Genomic DNA, 26,067 nt, shown 5'->3' on the forward strand with positions numbered 1-26,067 from the left:
TCAAATAACTTCTTTAAATGGCAAGATAGATAGGTGTTGCACACTGTAAGATCTGTCTCACATACTCAACTTTACTGTTGAGTGAGAATCAGGTGACTAGCTGAATTCGGACTGTGGGCATCAGCTTGCCAAACCCGTTTTATATTATTATTCAATTTATATAAGTAATCCTACCTAAGTCTGCTTTCTTAAGAAATTTTGAAACTATGGCAGAAAAAAGGAATAGTGATATTATGCAATAAGGAGTAAAGTTTCAATGTATTGACTATTCAGTAATAAAATGTAACTTACAGTATAATTTTTATGCTACAGTAAGAATATACTAGGAAAGTGTATGTCCCTGGTATTTAAAATTCAGTAGCAATTTAAATATTACAATACTTACTGTTTATAGCTGAAATTTCATTATAAAATTGCATAAAAGCATTTAGGTTCTATGACAAAAGGGTGTGAAAATACATCTTTGTCATTTAAGTTGGCATTGTTCTGACCACCCAAGCTAGGATAGAGGTCAAGCTGTAGGAATAAACCCACAAATCTATGGCAAGTAGTATTACTCACCATTAGTGGGCTCCATTCTCTTGCCAAATTTGAATTCTAGTGTGGTTGTGCTCTGTAAGCTGATGTTTTATAATGACATTCTCATTGAATTAAATAAGGTGACCTGTGACATGTTTATTATTGAAAATTATTTTCTTGACAGTTAATAAATCAGAGCAGAAATAGAAAATATAAACCAAATTAAGAGTCAGTTCATTGCAAAGAAAAAAAAAAGGGAGGGAGACAAACTCTTACCTAGAATAACCAAGGAAAAAAAGAGAAAAGACTCCAATCAACGAAAGTATAAATGGAAAAGGAAACATTACAACTGATACCACAGAAATTCAAAGGATCATAAGAGGCTACTGTGAACAACTTTACTTCAGCAAACTGGAAAACTTACTTAGAAGAAATGGAAAAAGATTTTAAAAAACATAACTTACTAACACTGATTCAAGACTCAAGACTGAATAAACAGATTACTAGTAAGGAGACTGATTCAGTAATGAAAAAAATCTCACAACGAAGAAGGCTTCACTGGTGAACTTTAAAGAATTGAGGAGATCAAGATGGGGAAGGATGAGGAGCTGACCTCCCCCGATGAACACATCCAAAATACATCTGTACGTGGAGCAATTCTCACTGAAAACAAACGAGACTGGCAGAAAGACTTTTCTACAACCAAGGCTGTAAAAGATCCACATGGAATCAGGAAGGGAGGAGAAGCCATCAGGTCAGGACCTGTGCCCCTAAGAGGGGACAGAGAAGAGGAGGGAGATATCACGGGTTCAGAGAGCATCCCTGGTGAGTAAGGGGTTTGAGCCACATATGGGGCGGCCTGCCCTGGGGTCTAAAACTGGGAAGACAAGTCCCCTTAGCTGGTTTGAACACCAGTGGGACTTCTTAGAACCCAAGATTCAACTCGTGAAGAGCATGCACACACTTGATTACTCCCAGGAAGGAAGGAAGCAGATTGAAACTTTGTGGGGCTCTGGCCAGCTTCCTACTAACACCCCAGCACATGCCTCAACACACTGAGCACCCAAGCAGGCCCTATAGCCCTGGATAAGCTCCCCACTATGGCAAAGGCTGCTGTTGCCAAGGAGGGTGGGCACTTGGCTCGAACTTAGCACTTCGTCTGAGTGGGGCAAGTGTGGCCATTGCTGGTGCTTTTGGAAGCTGTGGATTGGGAGCTGTGTGAAACTCTGACTGGGGCGCCTGGACCATCACAGCACATACTCTGGCCTGCACCAGATACCTGCTCCAGCCCTTCTTTCTCCAGCACTGTTCCCCTCTGGGGCCAAGGTGCTATTGCTGGGAGAGGGGAGGGCACACACTTGGAACAGAATCACCTCAGACCTGACTCTCAAGGCTTCTGCTACAGCACCTTGGGACCCAACCTCATCCCTGTAGGAAGGTGACAACCACTGAGCATGGGAGAAGCTCCAGCTCACACCTAGCTCTGGCTCTAGACATTCCAGTTCCTGCCCCATCTCCCACCAAGGTGATAGCTGGGGGAAGATGTGACCTGTATTCACCTCAGATCCAGCTTTCCCACTAAAGCCACTTCACAAATGCCAACTTCATAGGAATGCTCCAATAGAAGGACACTCTTTCAAGACTGGGATAGGTAACTGTTTCACCTACTTTCATAGAGACAGAAAGTTAAGCAAAATGAGAAGACAGACAAAATGAGAAAGAACAAGAAAAAATAAGTAATGTAAAAAACATTATTGTAAAAAACAAATAATTTACCAGTTAAAGATTTCAAAGAATCAGTAATAAGAATGCTAACTGAACTTGGAAAAAAAATAGATGAACCCAGTGAGAATTTTAACAAGGAACTAGAAAATATAAAAAAGAACCCATCAGAGTTGAAGAATAACTGAAATAAAAGCACACTAGAAGGAATTACCAGCAGACTAGGCAATAGAGAACTCACAAGTGATCTGGAAGATGATAGAATAATGGAAATCTCCCAATTAGAAGAGCAAAAAGAAAAACACATTTTAAAATATGAAGACATTTTAAGGGACCCTCAGAGACAACATTAAGCCTGCTAACATTTGCATTATAAGGGTCTCAGAAGGAGAAGAGAGAGAAAGGGGTCAAAAATGTATCTGATGAACTTATGGCTGAAAACTTCCTAATCCTGAAGAAGGAAACAGATACCCAGGTACAGGAGACACACAGAGTCCTAAACAAGATGAACTCAAAGAGGCAAATCAATCAGAATTAAAATTGCAAAATTTAAAGGTAAAGAGAAAATTCTAAAGGCCATTAGCTGATTTTTCTGTAGAAACTTTGTAGGCCAGAAGGGAGTGTCATGATATACTTAAAGTGCTGAAAGGGAAAGCCTTGCAACTTAGGATACTCTACCCAGCAAGATTATTTCTCTTTCAATTTGAAATGTTAAAGAACTTCTCAGACAAGCAAAAACTAAAAGATCATCAACACTAAACCTACTCTAAAAGAAGTGTTAAAGGGTCTCCTCTAAGTAGAAAAGAAAAGGCTAAAATAAAAGGAATTTACAGGAAAGGAAATATCTGATTAGTAAAGAATATATAGTAAAGGCTGAGGATCAACTGCTTAAATAAGCTAGCACGAAGAATAAAACAAAAGTTAGAAAATCAATCGTAACTACAACAAACAAGGGATAAATATGGAGACATAAAATATGACATCAAAACCCACAAAATGTGGGAGAGGGGATTAAAATATGTAGATCTTTTAGAAAGTGTTTAAACTTAAATGACTATTACTTTAAAACAAGTATTTACAGGTCAACATACATGAACCTGATGGTAACCACAAATCCAAAACTTACAATCAATATACAATAACTAGAGAGCAAGGAACACAAACATACCACTGAAGAAAATCATCAAACCACAAGGGGAGACACTAAAAGAAGATGAAAAGAATAGAGAAGAACTACAAAAACCAACTAGAAAACAAGTAACAAAATGGAATAAGTACATACCCCTCAATATTCACTTTAAATGTCAATTGACTAAATGCTCCAATGAAGGATATAGGGTGTCTGATTGGATAAAAAAGAACAAGACCAGTCTAAATGCCCCTTACAAGACACTCACCTCAGAGCTAAAGATGCATAAAGACTAAAAGTGAGGGGATTATAAAAGACATTTCATACAAATGAAAATGACAAGAAAGCTGGGGTAGCAATAATCAGATTAAACAAAGTAGATTTTAAAACAAAGGCTATAACAAAAGACAAAGAAGAGAATTATACAGTGATAAAGGGATCAATAAAAGAAGAGGACATAACACTCATTAACATATATGCACCTAATATATGGGTACCTAAATATATAAAGGAAATATTAACATACATAAAGGTAGAAATTGACAGTAATAGAATACTTGGGAACGTTAACACCCCACTTACATCAATGGACAGGTAATCCATTCAGAAAATCAATAAGGAAACCACTGTCTTAAATGACACATTAGACCAGTTGGACTGAATATATATCTACAAGACATTCCTACCCCAAATATTAGAATATACATTCTATACCAGTGCACATGGAACATTCTCCAGGATAGATCACATGCTAAGCCACAAACCTGGTCTCAACAAATTTAACAGGATAGAAATTATATCAAGCATTTTTTTCTGACCACAATGGTATAAAACTGGAAATCAATTATAGGAAGAAAAAAATGGGAAAAACACAAACACATGGAGACTAATCAACATGCTACTAAAAAAAAAAAAAAAAAAGGGTCAATGAAGAACCCAAAGGGGAGATCAGAAAATACCTGGAGACAAATGAAAATGGAAACACAACTTTTAAAAAATCTATGAAATCCAACAAAAGGAGTTCTAAGAGGGAAGAAGTTTATAACAATACAGGCCTACCTCAAGAAATAAGAAAAAGTCTCAAACAACCTAACGTACCACCTAAAGGAATTAGAAAAAGAACACATAAATCCCAAAGTCAGCAGAAAAGATGAAATAATATCAGAGAGGAAATAGAGACCAGAAGAAAATAGAAAAGATTAAACAGCTGGATTTTTAAAAGATAAAATTGAAAATTCTTTAGCCAGACTCATCAAGAAAAACAATAGGACCCAAGTAAACAGAATAAGAAATGAATGAGGAGAAATTAACAACGAATATTACAGAGATACAAAAAAATCATAAGCGAATACTATGAGCAGTTATATGCCATCAAATCTGAATACCCAGAAGAAATGGAAAAATTTCTGAAACATACAACCTTCCAAGACTGGATCACGAAGAAATAGGCAATCTGCATAGAATGAGTACTAGTAGTGAAATTGAATTAATAATAATAAAAAACCTCCCAGCAAACAGAAGTCCAGGACTGGATGGCTTCACAGGGGAATTCTCCCAAAAATATAAAGAGATAATACCTATCGTTCTCAAACTATTTCAAAAATTGAAGAGGAGGGAACATTCACAAATTCATTCTACAGGTCAGCATTACCCTGATACCAAAACCATACAGACACTACAAAAAAAGAAAATTACAGACCAATATCTCTGATAAATATAGATGCAAAAATTCAACAATATATTAGCAAACCAAATTTAACAATATATAAAAAGGATCCACACCATGATCAAGTGGGATTTATTTCAGGGATGCAACAATGGTCCATTATTTGCAAAATGAATGTTATACACTTCATTAACAAAAGAAGTGATAAAAAAATTTCTTTTTATCACATGATCATCTCAGTAGACACATAAAAAGCATTTGACAAAATTCAACATCCATTCATGACAAAAACTCTCATCAATGTTGGTAAACAGGAAACATAGCTTACAAAAATAAGGACCATTTATGACTAACCCACAGTTAACATCATACTCAATGGTGAAGAATTTAAAGTTTTTCTCTGAAATCAGAAACAAGATAAGGATGCCCACATTCACCATTTCTATTTAACATAGTAATGGAAGTCCTAGACACAGCAATCAGATAAGGAAATGAAATAAAAGACATCCAAATTGGAAGGGAAGAAGAAGTAAAACTGCCACTATTTGCAGATGAAGTGATACTACATTAAAAAATCCTAAAGTCTCAGCCAAAAAATTATTTAAACTAATAAATGAATTCAGTATATGTGCAGGATACAAAATTAATATACAGAAATCTGTTGCTCTGTATACACTAAGAATGAATTAATAGAGAGATCAAGAAAGCAATCCTGTTTAGTCACATCAAAAAGAATAAACTACCTAAAATAAACTTAACCAAGGAGGTGAAAGACCAATACTCTGAAAACTATGAGACATTGATAAAGGAATTGAAGATGATACAGAAAAATGAAAAGATATCTCTTGTTCTTGGATTGAAAGAATTAACAATTTGTTGACCAGAGACGTGTCAATAAGTTCTTTAGAGGGTGATACAATTCACATTACCGTGCAAAGTTGTTACAGCTTAAAATTGATCAAGGGTTCATTATACAACTTATGGTTGTCATTATCATTCATATTTTGCTCCGTTAGGTTTTTGTTCCAACCTACCTTGTGTATATTATAAACGCCACTTTATTACCGTAAAATTTTCAAAAATGACACATCACGAAACTTTGAAGAAGAATTTTTCAGTAAATTTTATGCAGATACTTTCTCTGATTATTTGAGTGACATAAATACTAGTGTCACAGAAGATGACAGTTCTTCAGAATATAGTTCTGATTCAGACAATGTGAATATTAGACCAACAAAAAGATGAAAAAACCTCAGTGATTGATTCTGATATGGAAAGTGAAAATGAAACTCACGGTTCTGGAGAATGTTCCTTTGCTTCTAGAGTGTATTGAAGACAACATTTCATGAAAATTAGAAGACTTCACAGGTATGTCAGGTGTAACTGTTGAATGTAATAACCCACAAAGTGTTAGTGAAATAACAGAATTAATTTTCAGTTACAACTTTTTCGAGTTGGTAGCTTCTCAAACAAACTTGTATCACCAACAGAATGAAAAATCATATAAAAAGTATGATAAGGCTTTAAAATGGACTGATGTAACCAATAGTGACATGAAGAGGTTTCTTAGATTAATAATTTTGATGGGACAGATAAGAAAGTCACACTGGAAAGAATATTGGTCAACTGATTCTTACTGAAACATCTATCTTACCAAAGATTATGATGAGAAGAAGGTTTGAACAAATAATGACATTTCTTCACTTTAATGATAACTCAGAAACTCCACTTCCTGCAGACAGAATTTCAAAAGTTAAACCTCTTTTGGATTATTTTCTACCAAAATTTCAATTGATCTATATACCCAAACAAGAGCCATCACTTGCAGAGGCAATGATAAAGTGGAGAGGACGACTCAGATTCAAAACCTATAATCCCAGAAAACTTACAAAATATGGAATTTTGGTCAGGATGGTTAGTGAAAGTGAAACTGGATACATATGCAACCTTGAAATTTATACAGGTGAAGGAAAGAAACTGCAAGAAACAATATTATCAATCCTACAACCTTATCTGGGTTCATGGCACCATATTTACCAAGACAATTATTACAACAGTGTGTCCACATCTGAAATATTGTTGAAAAACAATACCAGAGTTTGTGGGACTATAAGAGAGAATCAGGGTCTACCAAACCAATTAAAGGAGAAATCCGAAAATCTGCAACGAGGAGAAATGACATTCTTACAGAAGGGAGTAGTGATTCTTCTTATATGGAAAGACAAGTGGCTAGTCTACATAGTGACAACTATTCATGACACCTCCACAGCATCTACAGGAAAGGAAGACAGGAGGACTGGCTATTGCATAACTAAGCCCACTTTTATATTAGTATATAATAAATATATGAAAGGAGTTGATTGATTCAATCAATATCTGGCAAACTTCAATATCCTCCAGAAAACACAAAAATGGTAATAGAAAGTGGGTTTCTGAATAATTGCAGTTTATTCAATGCATTTAAAATTTATTGTAGCCTTAATGCACAGAATAAAATGACTTACAAGCAATTTTTGTTAGCAGTAGCTAGAGTATGGGTAACTGACCATTCTGGTGAATGTAGTGGTAGCCCTGCACTTGGTCCTTCTTGTGGAGTTTATAAAAGAACCCCCCACAAAGATCCACCTTGTCAACTATCAGGTAAAATAAAAGAACATATTCTAGAGGAAATAATACCCACAGGACTAAAAAAAAAAATGCTACCAGAAAGTGTAGACTCTGCTTTTCCAGGGGAAAGCGCAGTGAGACATGGTATATTTGCAATAGATGCTCTGTTCCCCTGCAGAGAGGTACCTGCTATATACTTCCTATAGCACTCTAACAAAATATTAGAATGGTTTAGTAAGACATGTACAAAGTTTCAAATAAATACAGTAAGTGCAAAAAAAAGTTTTTGATATTTGCTCAAATGCTGTTTGATTTTGAGGTGTTTCAATATTCACTTATATCACAAATTGCCAGCCACAGGTGTTAGTTTCTGCAAAAATCTCCCAGGCAATAATGTGTTAATATTGTTAAGATGTCCATATTACTCAAAGCAATCTACAGCTTTAATGCAATCTCTATAAAAATACTCCATGACATATAATCCTAACATTGATTTGGAACCACAAAAGACCCTGAATAGTCAAGGCACTCTTGAGAAAAAGAATAGAACTTTGAGAAAAAAGAACAGAATTGGAGGTATCATGCTCCCTGGCTATAGACTATACTGTGAAGCTACAGTATTCAAAAGAGTATAGTACTGGCACAAAAACAGACATATAGATCAATGGACCAGAATAGAGAGCCCAGAAATAAATTCACACACTTATGATCAATTAACCTACAACAAAAGAGGGAAGAATATACAATGGGGAGAAGACAGTCTCTTCAAGAAGTGGTGCTGAGAAGACTGGACAGCTACATGAAAATAATGAACATTTCTTTACACCATAGAGAAAAATAAACACAAAATAGATTAAAGATCTAAATGTAAGACCTGAAACCACATAACTCCTAGAGGAAAACATAGGCTGAAAACTCTTTGACATAAAGTGTAGCAATATTTTTTTGCATGTCTCAACTCAGGCAAAGGAAACAAAAGCAAAACAAACAAACAAACAACAACAACAACAAAACCAACATACAAATCGTACCTAATTAAAGTTAAAATCTTTTGTACAGCAAAGAAAACCATCAACAAAAAGAAAAGACTGCCTACAGAATGGGAGATATATTTGCAAATTATATACCTGATGATGGGTTAATATCCAAAATATATAAATATATAAACTGCTCATACAACTCAATATCAGAAAAACAAACAACCCAATTAAAAAACATCAGAGGACCTGAACAGACATTTTTTCAAAGAAGACGTACAGATGGCCAACAGGCACATGAAAAGATACTCAATATCTCTAATCAGAGAAATGCAAATCAAAACCACAAGGAGATATTACCTCACACCTGTCAGGATGGGTATCATCAAATAGACCACAATAACATGTTGGTGAGGATGTGGAGGAAAGGGAAAACCTAGTATCCTGTTGGTGGGAATGTAAATTGGTGCAGCCACTGTGGAAAACTGTGTGGAGGGGCCTCAAAAAACGAAAAATATAACTACCATATGACCAGCAATTCCACTCCTGGGTATATATCTAATGAAAATGAAAACACTAATTTGAAAAGATACATGCATCCCAATGTTCACAGCAGCATTACTTACACTAGCCAAGATATGGAAGCAACCTAGGTTTCCATCAACAAATGAATGGATAAAGAAAATGTGGTATATACAGACACACACATACATATACACACAAGCACACATACAATGGAATATTGCTCAGCCATAAAAAAGAATGAAATTTTGCCATTTGTAACAACATGGATGGACCTAGAGGGCATTATGCTTAGTGCAATAAGTCAGAGAAAGATGGTATGTTATAACATATGTGGAATCTAAAAAATAAAGCAAATGAATGAATATAACAACAACAACAACAGAAAGACTCAGATATAGACAACAAACCAGTGGTTACCAGTAGGAAGAAGGAAGAGGGGAGGGGCAAGATAGGGGTAAGGGGTTAAGAGTTAAAAACTATTTGTAAAATAAATAAGATACAAGGATATATTGTACAACAAAGGGAATATAGCCAGTATTTTATAATGTCTTTCATGGAGTATAATCTATAAAAATATTGAATCTATTGTACACCTGAAATTAATAAAATGTAAATCAACTATGATTCAATTAAAATAGAGAAAGAATGAAGGAAGGAAGGAATGAAATAAGGAAAGAATAATTAACACCCATCCTTCTCAAACTCTTCCCCAAAAAAATTGAAGAAGAGGGAACACTGCCTAAATCTTTTTACAAGGCCAGCATTTTCCTTTTAACAAAACCAGGACAGGACCCTAGTAGAAAAGAAAACTATAGGCCAATATCCCTGATGTGTATATATGCAAAAATTCTCAATAAAATACTAGCAAACCAAGTTTGGCAGCACATTAAAGGAACCACGTGGGATTATCCCTTGGATACCAGGATGGCTCAACATAGGCAAATCAATCAATGTGATACATCACCTTAATATAATTAAAGACCCATATGAACATCTCAATAGATGCAGAAAAGCTTTTGACAAAATTCAACATCTCTTTTTCATAATAAAAACTCTTAGCAAATTAGGCATGGAAGGAACATGCCTCAACATAATAAAGGCCATATATGACATAAGCCCCCAGCTAACATCATACTCGATGTTAAAATGTTGAAAGCTTTTCCTCTAAGATCAGCAACAAGACAAGGGTGCTCACTCTCACCCTTCCTATCAACATGGTGCTAGAAGTTCTAGCTAGAGAAGTCAGGGTAAAAAAGCAATAATAGGTATCAGAACTGGAAAGGGAGGAGTACAATTGTCTCTATTTGCAGATGACATGATTTTGTATAGAGAAAATCCTAAGACTCAACCAAAATCTATTAGATCTAATAAAAAAATTCAGTAAATTTGCAAGATACAAAATTAACATACAAAAATCAGTCATGTTTCTATATACTAACAATGAATTTTCTGAAAAAGAAAGATATTGATCCCATTTACAATAGCATCAAAAACAATAAAATACTTAGGAATGAATTTACCTAAGGTGGTGAAAGATCTCTACTCTGAAATCTACAAGACACTGATGAAAGAAATTAAATAAGATACTAATAAATGGAAACATATCCCATATTCATGAATTGGAAGAATTAATATTTTTAAAATGTCAATACTACCAAAAGACATCTGTAGATTTAATGCAATCCCTATCAAGATTTCAATGGCAGTTTTTACAAAAGTGGAAAAAATACTCCTAAAATTTATATGGAACCTCAGAAGATCCAAATAACAAAGAAATACTGAGAAAGAAGAGCAAAGCAGTTGGCATCACACTTTCTCATTTCAAGCTATACTATTAAGCTATCATCATCAAAAGAGTATTACACGAGCATAAAAACAGACAAATGAACCAATGGAACAGGATCAAGAGCTCAGAAATAAAACCAAGCACATATGGTCAACTAATACTTGACAAGGGAGCCAAGAACACTCAATGGAGGAAAAAAAACATCTCTTCAATGAATGCTGCAGGGATAATTGAACAATCATATGTAAAAATAAAACTGCACCACTATTTTACACCATTCACAAAAATTCAAAATGGATTAAAGATTTAAATGTAAGACCTTAAACCATGAAACACTTAGAAGAAAAAATAGGAATAAAGCTCCTTGTCATGGTAATGATTTTTTTATATGACACCTAAAGCACAAGCAACAAAATTTTAAAAATAAACAGTTTGGACTACATCAAGCTAAAAACTTCTGGACAGCAAAAGAAACCATCCTCAAAATGAAAATACAACCTATGGAATGGGAAAAATATTTGCAAACCATCTATCTGACAAGGGGTTAAGATATATAAAGAACTCATACAACTCAATAGCATAAAAACAAATAACACAACTAAATATGCATTAAGGACCTGCATAGACATTTCTCAGAAGAAGATATATGAAAAGCCACAGGTACATCAAAATATGCTCAGCATCACTAGTCATTAAGAAAATGCACATTAAAACCACAAAGAGGTATCACCTCATGCCTGTTCAAATGGCCATCATCAAACAGACAAGAGATAACAAATACTGGCTTGAATGTGGAGGAAAGGGAACCCTTGTGCACCGTTAGTGGGATTGAAAATTCGTATGACCACTGTGGAAAACATTATGGAGGATCCTAAAAAAAACGTAATAAAATTACCCTATGATCCAGCAGTTTTACTACTGGGAATATATCCAAAGGAAATGAAAACACTAACCCAAAATGATATCTACACCCACATGTTCATAGCAGCATTATTTACAATAGCTAAGACACAGAAACAACCTAAGTGTTCATAGATGGATGAGTGGATGAAGAAGTTGTGGTATATATTTACAATACAATATTATTCAGCCAGAAAAAAAATGAGGAAATCCTACCATTTGCAACAACATGGATGGACCTTAATGGCATTATGGTAAGTAAAATAAATCAGACAGAGAAAGACAAATACTGTATGATTTCAGTTAGAGGTGGGATCAAAAAAGCCCAACAAACAAACAAACAAGCAAAAACATAGAAAAAGAGATCAGACTTGTAGAAGTAGAGGGTGGGTGGGGGATTGAAAGAAGGTGGTCAAAAGGTACAAACTTCTGTAAGACAAGTAAGCACTAGGGATGTAATGTACAGCATGACAACTAGAGCTAACAGTGCTGTCTAATATATAGGGAAGTTATTAAGAGAGTAAATCCTAATAGTTAACATCAAAGGAGAACTTTTGCACCTCTTTTTGTTTTCACTTTTTTCTTTCTTATCTATATAAGGAAATGGATGTTAGCTGAAGCAATTGTGGTAATCCTTTCACAATATATGCAAGTCAAACACCACTCTGCTGCAACTCCTTAAACTTATACAATGATGTATGACAATTATTTCCCAGTAAAAGTGGAAAATAATTTTCTTGACAGTTAACCTGTAATTCAAAAGCCAGTGTGAACATGGCTATTGTTCTGAAGCCTGTTAAAGTCTAAGAGGGGCCTATTTGGCATTCTCACATAATTGATGAGATGTGAAATTATTTTGAACTAACCCTGGTGGCTATTCACTTATTCTTATTCATTCTTTTGAACAGCACACACAGAGAAACTTGACATTCTGATTGGGTCTCATTGCCTGTTGAACAGTACCTGCTTCCAGAAGACTCTATCCCTGTGTTTTGATGTTGTTCATGAATAGCTATGTGGGTTCCTAAGACCTGGTCCTTCTATACTTGGGGAGAGTAATATTGTGGTCAGCTGAGCTGACCAAATGTTTTCATGTCATAGCTATCATTTTTCTTAGCTTCTGTTAAATCCATAGGGGAGTCATTTGGGGTATGGTTATATAAGCCAAATATATTAGTGAGTTAAAATCATGGTATATGAGCTATAAGCTGAAGGTCTATTGTTGAAAAACTCCTAGGACCTGGACACTCCTTTGTCCAGACTAGCTGAATTCCCTGACGCAGTTCATCTGCTTAACTAGAGTCTCTTGCTTGCTCTCTCTATAAATATGTGCAAACATACGTATGTTTGTATACATATATGTACATATGCATATGTATGTATGTGTATGCATTTATATACATATAATCTTTCATCCCCTAATATTTTGAACACTGATTTCTTGTCATTTCTCCTAGTAATAGAGTTGATGCACACCATTTGAGGTAAAGCATTTTTTAACCTGTTACTTCATTACGTATGTAGCCAGCATGTCTCCATAAAGAATGTAAAGCATTTAAAGATTTCCACTTTAGCTGGCAGTAAACATATCTCAGCAAGCGCTGTCCTATTCAACATTGTTATCCATAAAGTAGATGAAGACCCTAAGGGCAGGCCCATCAAGTTTGCAGATGTCACTAAACTGAAGGAGGACAAACTAAGATGAATGACAGACACAGCATTTAGAAAACATTGTGACAGGCCAGAGAAATGAAATGGATCTAACAAGGTGAAATACAATATGGGTAAACACCAAGTTTTACACTTCCAAACAACTAACCACACAAGACACAGTAGGGCTTAATGAGGTTTTAGTCTTCATTAACCTAATAGAGGTCAACACTATGACATAACCAAAGTAAGTAAGGAAGTAAATATTGAAATCAGGCTGCATTTATAAAAGTACAGTACTTAAAACAAGGTGACCATGAGTCTCACTTCATTTTGTGTTGGTCAGACCATTACTGAGGAATTATATTCAGCTCTCTAATTCAGCTACCTCATTTGAGAAATGGAGATAAAAATTTCTATTCCACTGAATAATCAGTATTAAATGTGACAGTGCATATAAAAGAGTTGGCACAATGTATGACATGAAATAAATGTTAAATTGATGGTAGATGATGATAACAATTATTGGAAATACTCAAAACTGCTGAAGAAGGTGGCAGTGAATGAAGGGATGGAAAAAGGTATTCCATGCAAACGGAAATCAAAAGAAAGCTGGAGTAGCAATACTCATATCAGACAAAATAGACTGTAAAATAAGGACTGTTACAAGAGACAAAGAAGGATACTACATATTGACCAAGGGATCAATCCAAGAAGAAGATAAAACAATTGTGAATATATGTGCACCCAACATAGGAGCACCTCAATATACATAAGGCAAATGTTTACAGACATAAATGGATAATTGACAGTAACACAATAATAGTGAGGGACTTTAACATCCCACTTGCATCAATGGACAGGTCATCCAGACAGAAAATCAATAAGGGAACACAGGCCTTAAATGACACATTAGACCAGATGGACTTAATTTATAGAACATTCCATCTGAAAGCAGAAGAATACACTTTCCTCTCAAGTGTACATGGAACGTTCTCCAGGTTAGATCACATCTTGGGCCACAAATTAAGCCTCGGTAAAATTTAAGAAAATTGGCATCATATCAAGCATCTTTTCTAACCATGATGCCATGAGATTAGAAATCAAATACAGGAAAAATACTGTAAAAAGCACAAACACACGGAGGCTAAAAAATACGTTACGAAGCAACCAGTGGATCACTGAAGAAATCAAAGAGGAAATCAAAAAATACCTAGAGAAAAATGACAATGAAAACACGACGATCCAAAACCTATAGGATGCAGCAAAAACAGATCTAAGAGGGAAGTTTATAGCAACACAATCTTACCTCAGGAAACAAGAAAAATCTCAAACAACCTAACCTTACACCTAAAGCAAGTACAGAAAGAAGAACAAACGAAAGTGAAAGTTAGTAGAAGCAAAGAAATCATAAGATCAGAGCAGAAATAAATGAAATAGAGGTGAAGAAAACAATGGAAAAGATCAATGAAACTAAAAGCTGGCTCTTTGAAAGATAAACAAAATTGATAAACCTTTAGCCAGACTCATCAAGAAAAAAGGGAAAGGGCTCAAATCAATAGAATTAGAAATGAAAAAGGAGAAGTTAAAACAGACACCACAGAAATACAAATGATCATAAGAGACTCCACAAGCAACTATATGCCAATAAATGGACAACCTGGAAAAAATGGACAAATTCTTAGAAAGGTACAATCTCCCAAGTGTGAACCAAGAAGAGATAGAAAATATGAACAGACCAACCACAAGCACTGAACTTGAAACTGTGATTAAAGAATTCCCAACAAACAAAAGTCCAGGACCAGATGTATTCACAGACAAATTCTATCAAACATTTAGGGAAGAATACAAATTCTATCAAACATTTAGGGAAGAATTAACACCTGTTCTTCTGAAACTCTACCATAAATTTGCAGAGGAAGGAATACCCCCAAGCTCATTCTATGAGACCCCTATCACTCTGATACCAAAACCAGACAAAGATACCACAAAAAGGAAAATTACAGGCCAATATCACTGATGAACATAAATGCAAAAATACTCAACAAAGTACTAGCCAGCCGAATCCAACAATACATTAAGAGGGTCATACACCATGATCAAGTGGTATTTATCCCAGGGATGCAAGGATTCTTCAATATCTACAAATCAATCAGTGTGATACACCACATCAACAAACTGAAGAATAAAAACCATATGATCATCTCAATAGATGCAGAAAACGCTTTTGACAAAATTTAATACTATTTATGATAAAAAAAAAAAAAAACTCTCCAGAAAGTGGTCATAGAGGGAACTTTCCTCAACATAATAAAGGCCATACATGACAAACCCACAGCTGACATCATTCTCAATGGTGAAAAGCAGAAAGTATTTCCTCTAAAATCAGGAACAAGACAAGGATGCCCACTCTCACCATTTTTATTCAACATAGTTTTGGAAGTCCTAGCCATGCAATTAGAGATGAAAAAGAGAGAGAAAAATCCAAAATGGAAAAGATGTAAAACTGTCATTGTTTGCAGATGACATCATACTATACATAGAAAATTCTATGTAAACCACTAGAGCTCATCTTTGAATTTGGTAAAGTTGCAGAATAGAAAAGTAATACACAGAAATCTCTTGTATTTCTATATACTAACAACAGAAGTTCAGAAAGACAAATTAAGGAAACAATTCCATTTACCATTGCATCTAAAAGTATTAACTGGGGGCTTCCCTGGTGGCGCAGTGGTTGAGAATCTGCCTGCCGATGCAGGGGACACGGGATCGAGCCCTGGTCTGGGAGGATCCCACATGCCGTGGAGCAACTAGGTCCGTGAGCCACAACTACTGAGCCTGCGTGTCTGGAGCCTGTGCTCCGCAACAAGAGGCCGCGATAGTGAGAGGCCCACGCACCACGATGAAGAGTGGTCCCCACTCGCCACAACTAGAGAAAGCCCTCGCACAGAAACGAAGACCCAACACAGCCATAAATAAATAAATAAATAAATAAATTTAAAACTATTAAAAAAGTAAATAAATAAATAAAAGTATTAACTACCTAGGAATAAACCTACCTAAGGAGGCAAAAGACTTGTACTCTGAAAACTATAAGATGCTGATGAAAGAAATAGAAAGTGACACAAACAGATGAAAAGATATACCATGTTCTTGGATTGGAAGAATCAATATTGTGAAAATGACTATACTACCCAAGGTGATCTACAGATTCAGTGCAATCCCTATCAAATTACCAATGGCATTTTTCACAGAACTAGAACAAAAACTTTTAAAATTTGTATGAAAACACAAAAAGACCCTGAATAGCCAAAGCAATCCTAAGAAAAACAGAGCTGGAGGAAATCAGGCTCCCTGACTTCAGACTATACTACAAAGCTACAGCAATCAAAACAGTATGGTAGTGGCACAAAAAGAGAAATATAGATTAATGAAACAGTATAGGAAGCCCAGAAATAAACCTATGCACCGATGGTCAGTTAATCTACAATAAAGGAGGCAAGAATATACAATGGAGAAAAGACAGTCTCTACAATAAGTGGTGCTGGGAAAACTGGACAGCTACATGTAAAAGAATGAAATTAGAACATTGTCTCATACCTTTCACAAAAATAAACTCAAAATGTATTAAAGACCTAAGTGTAAAGTCGGACACTATAAAACTCTTAGAGGAAAATATAGGCAGAACAGTCTCTGACATAAATTGCAACAATATCTTTTAGGATCTACCTCCTAGAGTAATGAAAATAAAAACAAAAATAAACAAATGGTACCTAGTTAAACTTAAAAGCTTTTGCACAGCAAAGGAAACCATAAACAAGATGAAAAGACAACCCACAGAATGGGAGAAATTATTTGCAAACAAGGTGACCGACAAGGGATTTATCTCCAAAATATAAAAACAGCTCATGCAGCTCTATGTGAAAAACAAACAACAACCCAATCAAAAATAGGCAAAAGAGCTAAATGGACATTTCTCCAAAGAAGACATACAGATGGCCAAAAAGCCATGAAAAGATACTCAACATCACTAATTATCAGAGAAATGCAAATCAAATCTACAATGAGGTATCACCACACACTGGTCAGAATGGCCATCATCAAAAAGTCTACAAACAATAAATGCTAGAGAGTGTGTGGAGAAAGGGGAACCCTCCTACACTGTTGGTGGGAATGTAACTTGGTACAACCACCATGGAGAACACTATGAAGGTTCCTTACAAAACTAAAAATGGAACTACCATACGATCCAGCAATCCCACTCCTGGGCATATATCTGGAGAAAGCCATACTTCATAAAGTTACATGCACCCCAATATTCATCGCAGCACTATTTACAATAGCCAAGACATGGAAGCAACCTAAATGTCCATCAATGGAGGAATGGATAAAGATGTGGTACATATATACAATGCGATATTACTCAGCCATAAAAAATGAATGAGATAATGCCATTTGCAGCAACATAGATGGACCTAGAGATTATCATACTAAGTGAAGTAAGTGAGACAGAGAAAGATATGATATCACTTATGTATGGAATCTAAAAAATGATAAAATGAACTTATTTACAAAACAGAAATAGACCCACAGACATAGAAAACCAATTTATGGTTACAAAAGGGGAAATGGCGGGATGAAGTAGGAGTTAGGGATTAAAATATACACATTACTATATATAAAATAGATAACCAAGAAGGACCAACTGTATAGCACAGGAAACTATACTCAATATCTTGTAATAACCTATAATGGAAGAAAATGTAAAAAAAAACAAACAAATATATACCTACATGTATGCATAACAATCACTTAGCTGTACAGCTAAAAATAATACAACTTTGTAAATCCAGTATATTTCAATAAAAATATTAAAAAATAAAATATTTAAAAATAAAAACAAATTTAAAAAAGAAAGTGACAACAACAACAGTGAAAAGATTCAAAACTATTGGAAGTGGTCAAAAAATTAGAGGTTTAATCTAGAGATGAGATGATTCAGAGGAGACATAAGAGCTCTCTTCTAAGAATGAAGAGTAAAAATGTGATAGAAGGGATGGGGAGTTCTATGATTACCAAGGGTATAAACAAGGATCAATGAAGATGGGCAAGAAAAAGTACAATTTTTAACATTCAGAAAGGTACAGAGTTGCATAATTAGAATACCTTCCATAATGGTGAGTTCTTCAAGACTGGAGAGCTTTAAGCACAGGCTTGATGACTTTCGAATATGGTTGCTCTAGACTAATCAAGTATAGGTCAGAAAGTTTGGTTATGTGTCCTCTAAGATGTATTCTGGCCCTGAGATTCTCTGGTTTTGTAAATATTCGGCAAAGCAGTTATAACCATAAAAGGTGGCCATATGTCTCACCTTAAATTTTTAGCTCTTCATTGTCTGAGATGAGAAGTTACTGTGAGCAACAGACATATAAATGAGAAACACTGCAAAATGTTCTGTCTTAATGTTTGAGTGCTGTTGACCTTCAATCCCTTCTGAGTGTTCAAGGCCATTATTCCAGAAATTGTGCTCTGCCTATAATTTGGGGAACTGCCTCAAGGTGGGAAGTGACACCTTATTGTAGCTCCTTGTAATAAACAACCTAAAAGCTATCTTGTAGAAGAAAAATTATTTCGAAACCAGAACATCTGGTGGTGGTGCTTAGAGAATTGCTACCTCTGTGTTACTAGATAAGTCTTTTAGCCTCTCTGGGCCTCAGTTAATTCTTCTGTAAAAAGGGTATAGTCAGACTTCCTCCCAGAGTTGAGCCAGAGATAAAATTAGATGAATGCATTTGAATGTATTAGGTTGTTCATTGTGAACTGGGAAAAGTACAGCAGCATGATTTTCCACTCAAATGAGTGCTTGATTATTTATGCATTTTTAGCTGCTTAGTTATAATGTTACTTAGAAATATGATTTTTAAGAAACATTTAGAAGAAAAGTTTCAAAGAACATATTGACTTCTGTTTGCAACTTAGAAGTGTCTCCATGTTTACTTGGGCTGCCCTGCAAGCAAGGTCAGGGAAAGGCAGGGTGTGTATATGTGAGTATACATGTGTGCATCTGTTTCGAGCAAAATGGGAGGTGGCCAGGGGAGCACTTTGACTAGAAATCTTTCCTATGTGCTCTGTAGTGTTTATAAGATTTGGTTTCCATAGGGCAGCTTATCGTTTCCCTAATGATGAAACCTCCTTAACCTCATTTCTAAACAGGATGGAAAGATATTCTGCCGGCGGACAGCTTGTGATTGCCAGAATCCAAGCGTTGACCTTTTCTGTTGCCCAGAGTGTGACACCAGGGTCACAAGTCAATGTTTAGATCAAAATGGACACAAGCTCTATCGTAGTGGAGACAACTGGACTCACAGCTGCCAGCAGTGCCGGTGTCTGGTATGTTGGCTTCCTTTAGAGTGTGTTATCCTTTATATTCTGGAGGGGTTTACGAGCTCAGTTGCCTGTGGGCTTTAGTTTCCTGCGATTTGTGATACTGTGCAGGGAGTTGTGGGTCCTGTGGCTAATTACGGGGCATATGTTCTTCCAGAAGACATTCATATTCTACTATTTAAAACACCATGTAAGATAGAAAGGACATTTATAGCACAGATTTGGTCCAAGTTAGTTTACAGTTGCTACTTTTTAGCCACTCCAGATCAATAAAATTCCCCACATGATAGAAAGCTTTCAAAGACTTGATGGGGACTTGTAGTTCTTACAGAGCCAAATCTTTCATTTCTTGGGACATTACCATTAAAGGTTTCAATATCAGAGATAGCAGAACATAGTAGAAATATCAGGGATGGATATTGATTCTAGGTCATAGAGACAGTCCTGGTTCTCCCACATGCAAGATGTGTGTAATTAACTTGAGCAAGTCCTAACATTTTACTTGATCATTCTTTCCTTCAGTGTACACAAGTCGATGGGCACCTATTTTGCAGGGCTGTTGTGAAGATCAGAGTTATGTGAAAGGCAAGTGTAGTACTTGACACATAGAAGGTACTTAGTGCACAATAGTTACTATTGTTCATATTTCCTAGATTGAAAAATTTGTTTCCGGTGCTAAACCTTAATGTAGAAAAACGAACGTTATTTTGTATCTTAATATGGGGATACTAATGATATAATCAGGTTTGAGAAAGTCCAGAGGAAAACCTTAATTTCTGGACCTGGTTCTTTCTGTTTAAAATTATATAACACAAACAAAGATGTCTAATGTTGCAAAGACTGTTAAGACACATTATCATAGTGAATATGATGTTCCATCTCTGAGGTAATTACAGCCAGTGGAGCTAAGTCATAACTAAGTCAACTTGTAATGGAAACTGTTAGCTGTGTTCCATAATTTAACATTTGCTAAAATTAATGATTCAGTCTATGGATACTGTATAAAAACAGGCATTCAGAAAAATTTGGCTGTAAGTTTCTATTGGATTTTCTAAAGTCACCTGGCGAATGTGCAGATAATCTTAATAGAAACAAATCTTTCTTAATCACTCCTAATACTGAGGAGTATAACTCAGATATATTCAAATCATAGCCATTTTTACATCTCCCATTCAAGAATAGACAAACCCAACACAACTATAGAATTAGGTTCCATATCAGTCTGGAAAATTACATTTCTCTTTGAAGAAGCCAATCATCAGGCACTCAGAAAAACTGGTATTAATTTTAGACATGATATTTTCATAGAATTTCAAAAGAGTATCCTCTCTCATCCCCAGACCCTAAGGTTATTATTTCCTGGGAGAACTGAAGCTGCTGAATGTAACTTAATAATGACTTGAGAATAAAGTGGGTTATATTTAATAAGTATCAATAGTTTGCGTGTGCCAGACTCTGGATGATATAACAATGAGCATGACAGACATGGTCTATCATGAAGCTGACCAAAGGCCATAGTCTTGTGAACCTGACTGAATAATTAGGCATTCGTTTACATAAATTATAATGAGTGCCATGATAACGGAAGAGGGTACATAGGTAGTAGTCTCTACTATGTGCAGCTCAGTGGAGCCACAGTGGCCACATTCTGGAATACTTGGAGGTTCTGTCTGAACTGTAACACCTTACTACATATTAGGGATGTGTCACTAGCCAGACATTACATTCAAAACCAATATGAAATTGTTCTCCTGATATTGCCCAACCTCAATTTTAAATCCAATATAAGCAACTCAGTGCATGTTGTTATTGAAATAGTACAGTGGTTTAAGTTCCTCTTTAACCTTAAGAGAAATAGATTTCTCTTTACACACTAGCTCAGTACCTTATCATCTATTTGTTCATTTGCTTAACATTTATTGACCAGAACTGTGCTAAGCATCAGGGAGATAAAGGAACAAGCCCAAAGCCTGAAAGCTCAAAACGTAATCTGGAATTGTATTGATAATTATGATAAGTCTCACGATAAAAATAATTATGGGTTGCCATTGGCACACAGAGATGGGACCGAACTCTTTCCATGGCTACAGTATAGACAGTCAGCAAAAGCACCCTGGAGGAGGTGATGTCTGTATTTGTTCTTCAAGGAGGAAACACATCATACCCATAATGATGCTAAAGTAGCAACAGTTAGTGCGGACAGGGATGGAGATTCCTGAGAATTTCCCCCTCTGGGACTTTGGCAACAGGATTGTGCGTAAGGTCAATGATGAAGCATTTTGGCTTTCTCTCCACAGGAAGGAGAGGTAGATTGCTGGCCGCTCACTTGCCCCAGTTTGAGCTGTGAGTACACAACCCTCTTGGAAGGGGAATGTTGTCCCCGCTGTGTCAGTGACCCCTGCCTGGCTGATAACATCGCCTATGACATCAGAAAAACTTGCCTGGACAGCTATGGCCTCTCTAGGCTTAGCGGCTCAGTGTGGACAATGACTGGATCTCCCTGCACAACCTGCAAATGCAAGGTAATCGGGTGTCCTGAGGATAACCAGGCCTTGAACCATTGCCAGAGAACACCTGCCGGAGGTCCACTCCTGATGTTTCTGAATGCACAGGTTTCCAAGGGGCATGGTGGAAACACAGGCAGGCATTTGCTTCTCACCAGAGGTTAATCTGTCTGAATGGATTGTAGCTGGACCATGTATTAAGGCAAATTCCAAATGATGACCATGGAATAAAATACTCTCTTTTGCCTTTTAAAATACAGGATTTAAACAATTGCACTAGGCCCAATTATGGCTGATTTAAGCTATTTTGACCTGCATATTAAAAAGTTAAAAAAAAAAAAAATCTTTTTTCATCCTAGAAATTTTTATAAGCTCTTTCATGAAACTGCCAGTGTTAGAAGAAAGTGTTCTATAAATCTATGAAGTTTTTTGCTTTGTTTAATTATCACAGTACCTAACGCAGGGACTTGAAGCTCTGGCTGCGCGATTTAATTCATTGTGATTATTTTCCTATCTTTTTGGAGGAGTTCCCATGAGGCATCCTCATATGTCATTAAAATTAATAACTGACCCCTTCCTACCTTCAAAGCTTATGAAGAGCTATGACTGTAGTCAACTTGAAGCAAGGGTTAGGCAGGGTCAAATTTCTGCCGAAACATCTGCTTAAGATTCCCATGATTAAGCATGTTAAAAATATTAGTCCATTCAATTCTATCAAACCCTGGCTCAGCTTCAGGCATCAGTGGAAGGATCCCAACTTGTCTTTTTATGCTTTTAAATGTGGATTCTTTTCTCTTTCCTGAAAAGTACCATCTTAAAATGCAGCCCCAATACAAAAAGGACATCAAGCTTCATATAACAAGAGTCATGGTCCCATTGTACCTTCAGCCCCATCAGACACAATGACCAGATGTGGAGACCTATGTTATTTAGTATTATTTCTCTGAGATTAGGTTTGAGATTCATTTAGGAGGATTATAAAGGTATATTTACATTAATACATGTAATTGATTTTTCATGAAGAAGTCCCCAAAATTGATAGGTACCATCCCCTTCACAGTCACCATGAGATAGTCTATATTTACCCCTAATATGCCCACCTTTCTGTAAGCCATTTTGGAGTTATTTTCAGGCTCTTTTGGTACTTTTGACTAGTATTATTAATGGCAATTTATCTTTCAGGGGGTTATTTTTGGAAAGAATCTCATTTAGAGTAAGTCCAGTGAATAAGTTGTGTAAACAAACAACTTGGAAATACAGAGGAGTCTCAAACAAACATGGTCTGAGCTCAGACAGGGGTGTATGAAGTTGCACTGCCAGCAGTAGCCAACAAGAGAGACCCTGAAGGGTCTCATAAGTCTTTCCTTTCTTTCAACTCCTACTCTGGCATTTTTCTAGTAATTTTTTTATAGCATTCATGGAGTTGGTCTCAATACGTAGATGGTCATTTTGAATATAAAGGTGGACAGTACATATTGATTTATATTCTATGTCTCACTGGCTAATGCTTGTGTCTTGATGCACAGAATGGAAGTGTCTGCTGTTCTGTGGATTTGGAGTGTCTTCATAATAATTGAAGTATTTAAAATGGACTCATCATCACGGGAGAAAAATGGACAAAATAACCATCCAACATGATGAAGAACAGGAGTTGGTGTTTTTTGTTTTTAACCACAGACAATTACCAAAGTTTCCACTGAAGGAAGGTGTTTGGGGGTTGCCTTTTGGACCTACCACATTGCTCATTCTTGCTAACCTAGTCTAGGTGACCTACAGTGCAGTGCATTTAAGTTTATGGCTGTTTAAAAAAAAAAAAAAAAGTTTCCCATGTTGTAAATCACGTTTCCCTTATCAGATCATTTGCAGACACATTTAAATGATCTCATGGTAAATGTTGATGTATTTTTTTGTTTATTTTGTGTACTAACAAACATAATAGAGACCCAGCTCCTTTTGTTTATTTTTTCTGGATTTTTGGATCAAATTCTACAAATAAAGTTGCCTGTTGTGATTTTTGTCCCATCCACTGAATACTTAGTATTGAGATTCCTGTGAAATGTATTAATATGTGTACGTAGAGCCTAACTGCATCTTACTTACATTTCAAACTGTTGAACACACCTAGATACCCACTCGTTCAGCTTATGCAAGCTGAGAGCAATTATGATATGTTAAAGAGGGGAAAGACCACAAACATAAATAATTATTTGAAAAGGAACTTTCTCCTCCCTCTTACAAACAAAAGAAACAAAATCTTAAGCCACAATTTAGAAGCAGCAATGCTTGCAGACTTTTCTGGCATTGAAAGAGAAAGTATCCTTGCATCGGTTTTATATAGTATTTGATACTTACTTATGAGGGACTGCCATGCTTTTTAATACAAGTTGTCACTATAGGAGAGGTGCATGGTGTTATTCCTACATTAGAGTAAATTAATGTATCCCAGTCAACCAATTTGTTCAGATCTAGTTGATTTATAACACATTGGGATTGATAACCAGGTCTCCTGATGCCTGTCCAATGATATTTTCTACTAAATCATGCCACATCACATATGGTAGAGGATACGCTTTTAAGAAAGCTGTTTGTATGCTCAGTAGTTATTTTAGAACAGTGAATGTTTTCATTTGAGCCACTACCATATTTTTAAGAGATGGCAGTTATTGAGTTACATAAAATGAATAAAATGTGCAAATGACATTATATCTGAGCTGAGAATTAAAACAGTTGTAGTTTTCAAGTGAACCACATCTTAGTGGTTTGTAATACCTAAGTCTCCTGAATTCATCATTGTTCTGAATCAAGTTGGTTCATGAAATTTTGTTCACAAAATCAAGACAAAGACCTAAGTTGTTAAGTCAGTCATGCTAAATATATTTTAAGTCCCAAATATTAATAGAATTAATAATTAAAAATTACAAGTTCAGATTACTTATTTATTGATATTTGTCAGTATTTTTGTGAAGATAAAATTCACTACAACTCACTACATGAGATCAATTTCATGTGCTAAATTATGATATAGCAGTTAAAACTATATTTGACAACTACTGCTATAGTACGGTAAATTAGAACACGTCTCCATTTTAATTCTTTAAGTGTAATCTTGGAACAGAGATTTTTGAAAATGATTATTTAGAAAATATTTATGGCACCTCCATTAAAAAATACCTGTCAGTTTTCAATGGAAAAACAAAGACATTTATAAGAATCGTTTGTGGCTGTATAAGTGAGGGGTTGGCAAACTATGGTCCCTTGAGTCAAATCCGGACATCTGCCTATTTCATTGGAACACAGCCATGCACGTTCATTTATATATTCTCTACTGCTGAAGAAAGTGGCAGAACTGAGTAGTTCCAACAAAGATGCAAAACCAAAAATATCACCATCTTACCTCTACAAAAACGCTTGCCAACGTCTGGTGTAAGTGATGACTGCACATTGGTGTGTATTTTAGAATGTGTGTTTCCATTTTTTTTCCAAGGAATTTCCAGAATCTAACAGTTTTCACTGAATCTGTACATATTCATACTTTGTTGCAGAGCCATTAGCATTGATGGCTCATCCTAAAATACTGGTGTTTCACAACTACAATCATAAGACTCAGTATTTTCTTCTTTTCATTTCAGTTAAATTTAATCTGTGCTAACGTGATGACAAAATGTTATTGATATTTAGTAACACAATTTAAACTACTG

General features: G+C 35.6%; 1 protein-coding gene across 4 annotated transcripts in view; it reads left to right on the forward strand.

Moving 5' to 3' along the window:
- NELL1 (neural EGFL like 1) overlaps positions 1-24,310 on the forward strand; it is an 865,453-nt gene extending 841,143 nt beyond the window's left edge. For all 4 annotated transcript variants that reach the window (XM_068554539.1, XM_068554541.1, XM_068554540.1 and 1 more), the window contains 3 exons: positions 19,695-19,871; positions 22,163-22,387; positions 23,896-24,310. In XM_068554539.1, the coding sequence (XP_068410640.1) occupies positions 19,695-19,871; positions 22,163-22,387; positions 23,896-23,946 (453 nt within the window). In that variant the 3' untranslated portion in view covers positions 23,947-24,310. The remainder of the gene's footprint in view (positions 1-19,694; positions 19,872-22,162; positions 22,388-23,895) is intronic.
- Positions 24,311-26,067: the final 1,757 nt, after the last annotated feature.

The sequence above is a fragment of the Eschrichtius robustus genome, chromosome 11 (assembly GCF_028021215.1).
Source record: "Eschrichtius robustus isolate mEscRob2 chromosome 11, mEscRob2.pri, whole genome shotgun sequence".
NCBI classification, from domain to species: domain Eukaryota; kingdom Metazoa; phylum Chordata; class Mammalia; order Artiodactyla; family Eschrichtiidae; genus Eschrichtius; species Eschrichtius robustus.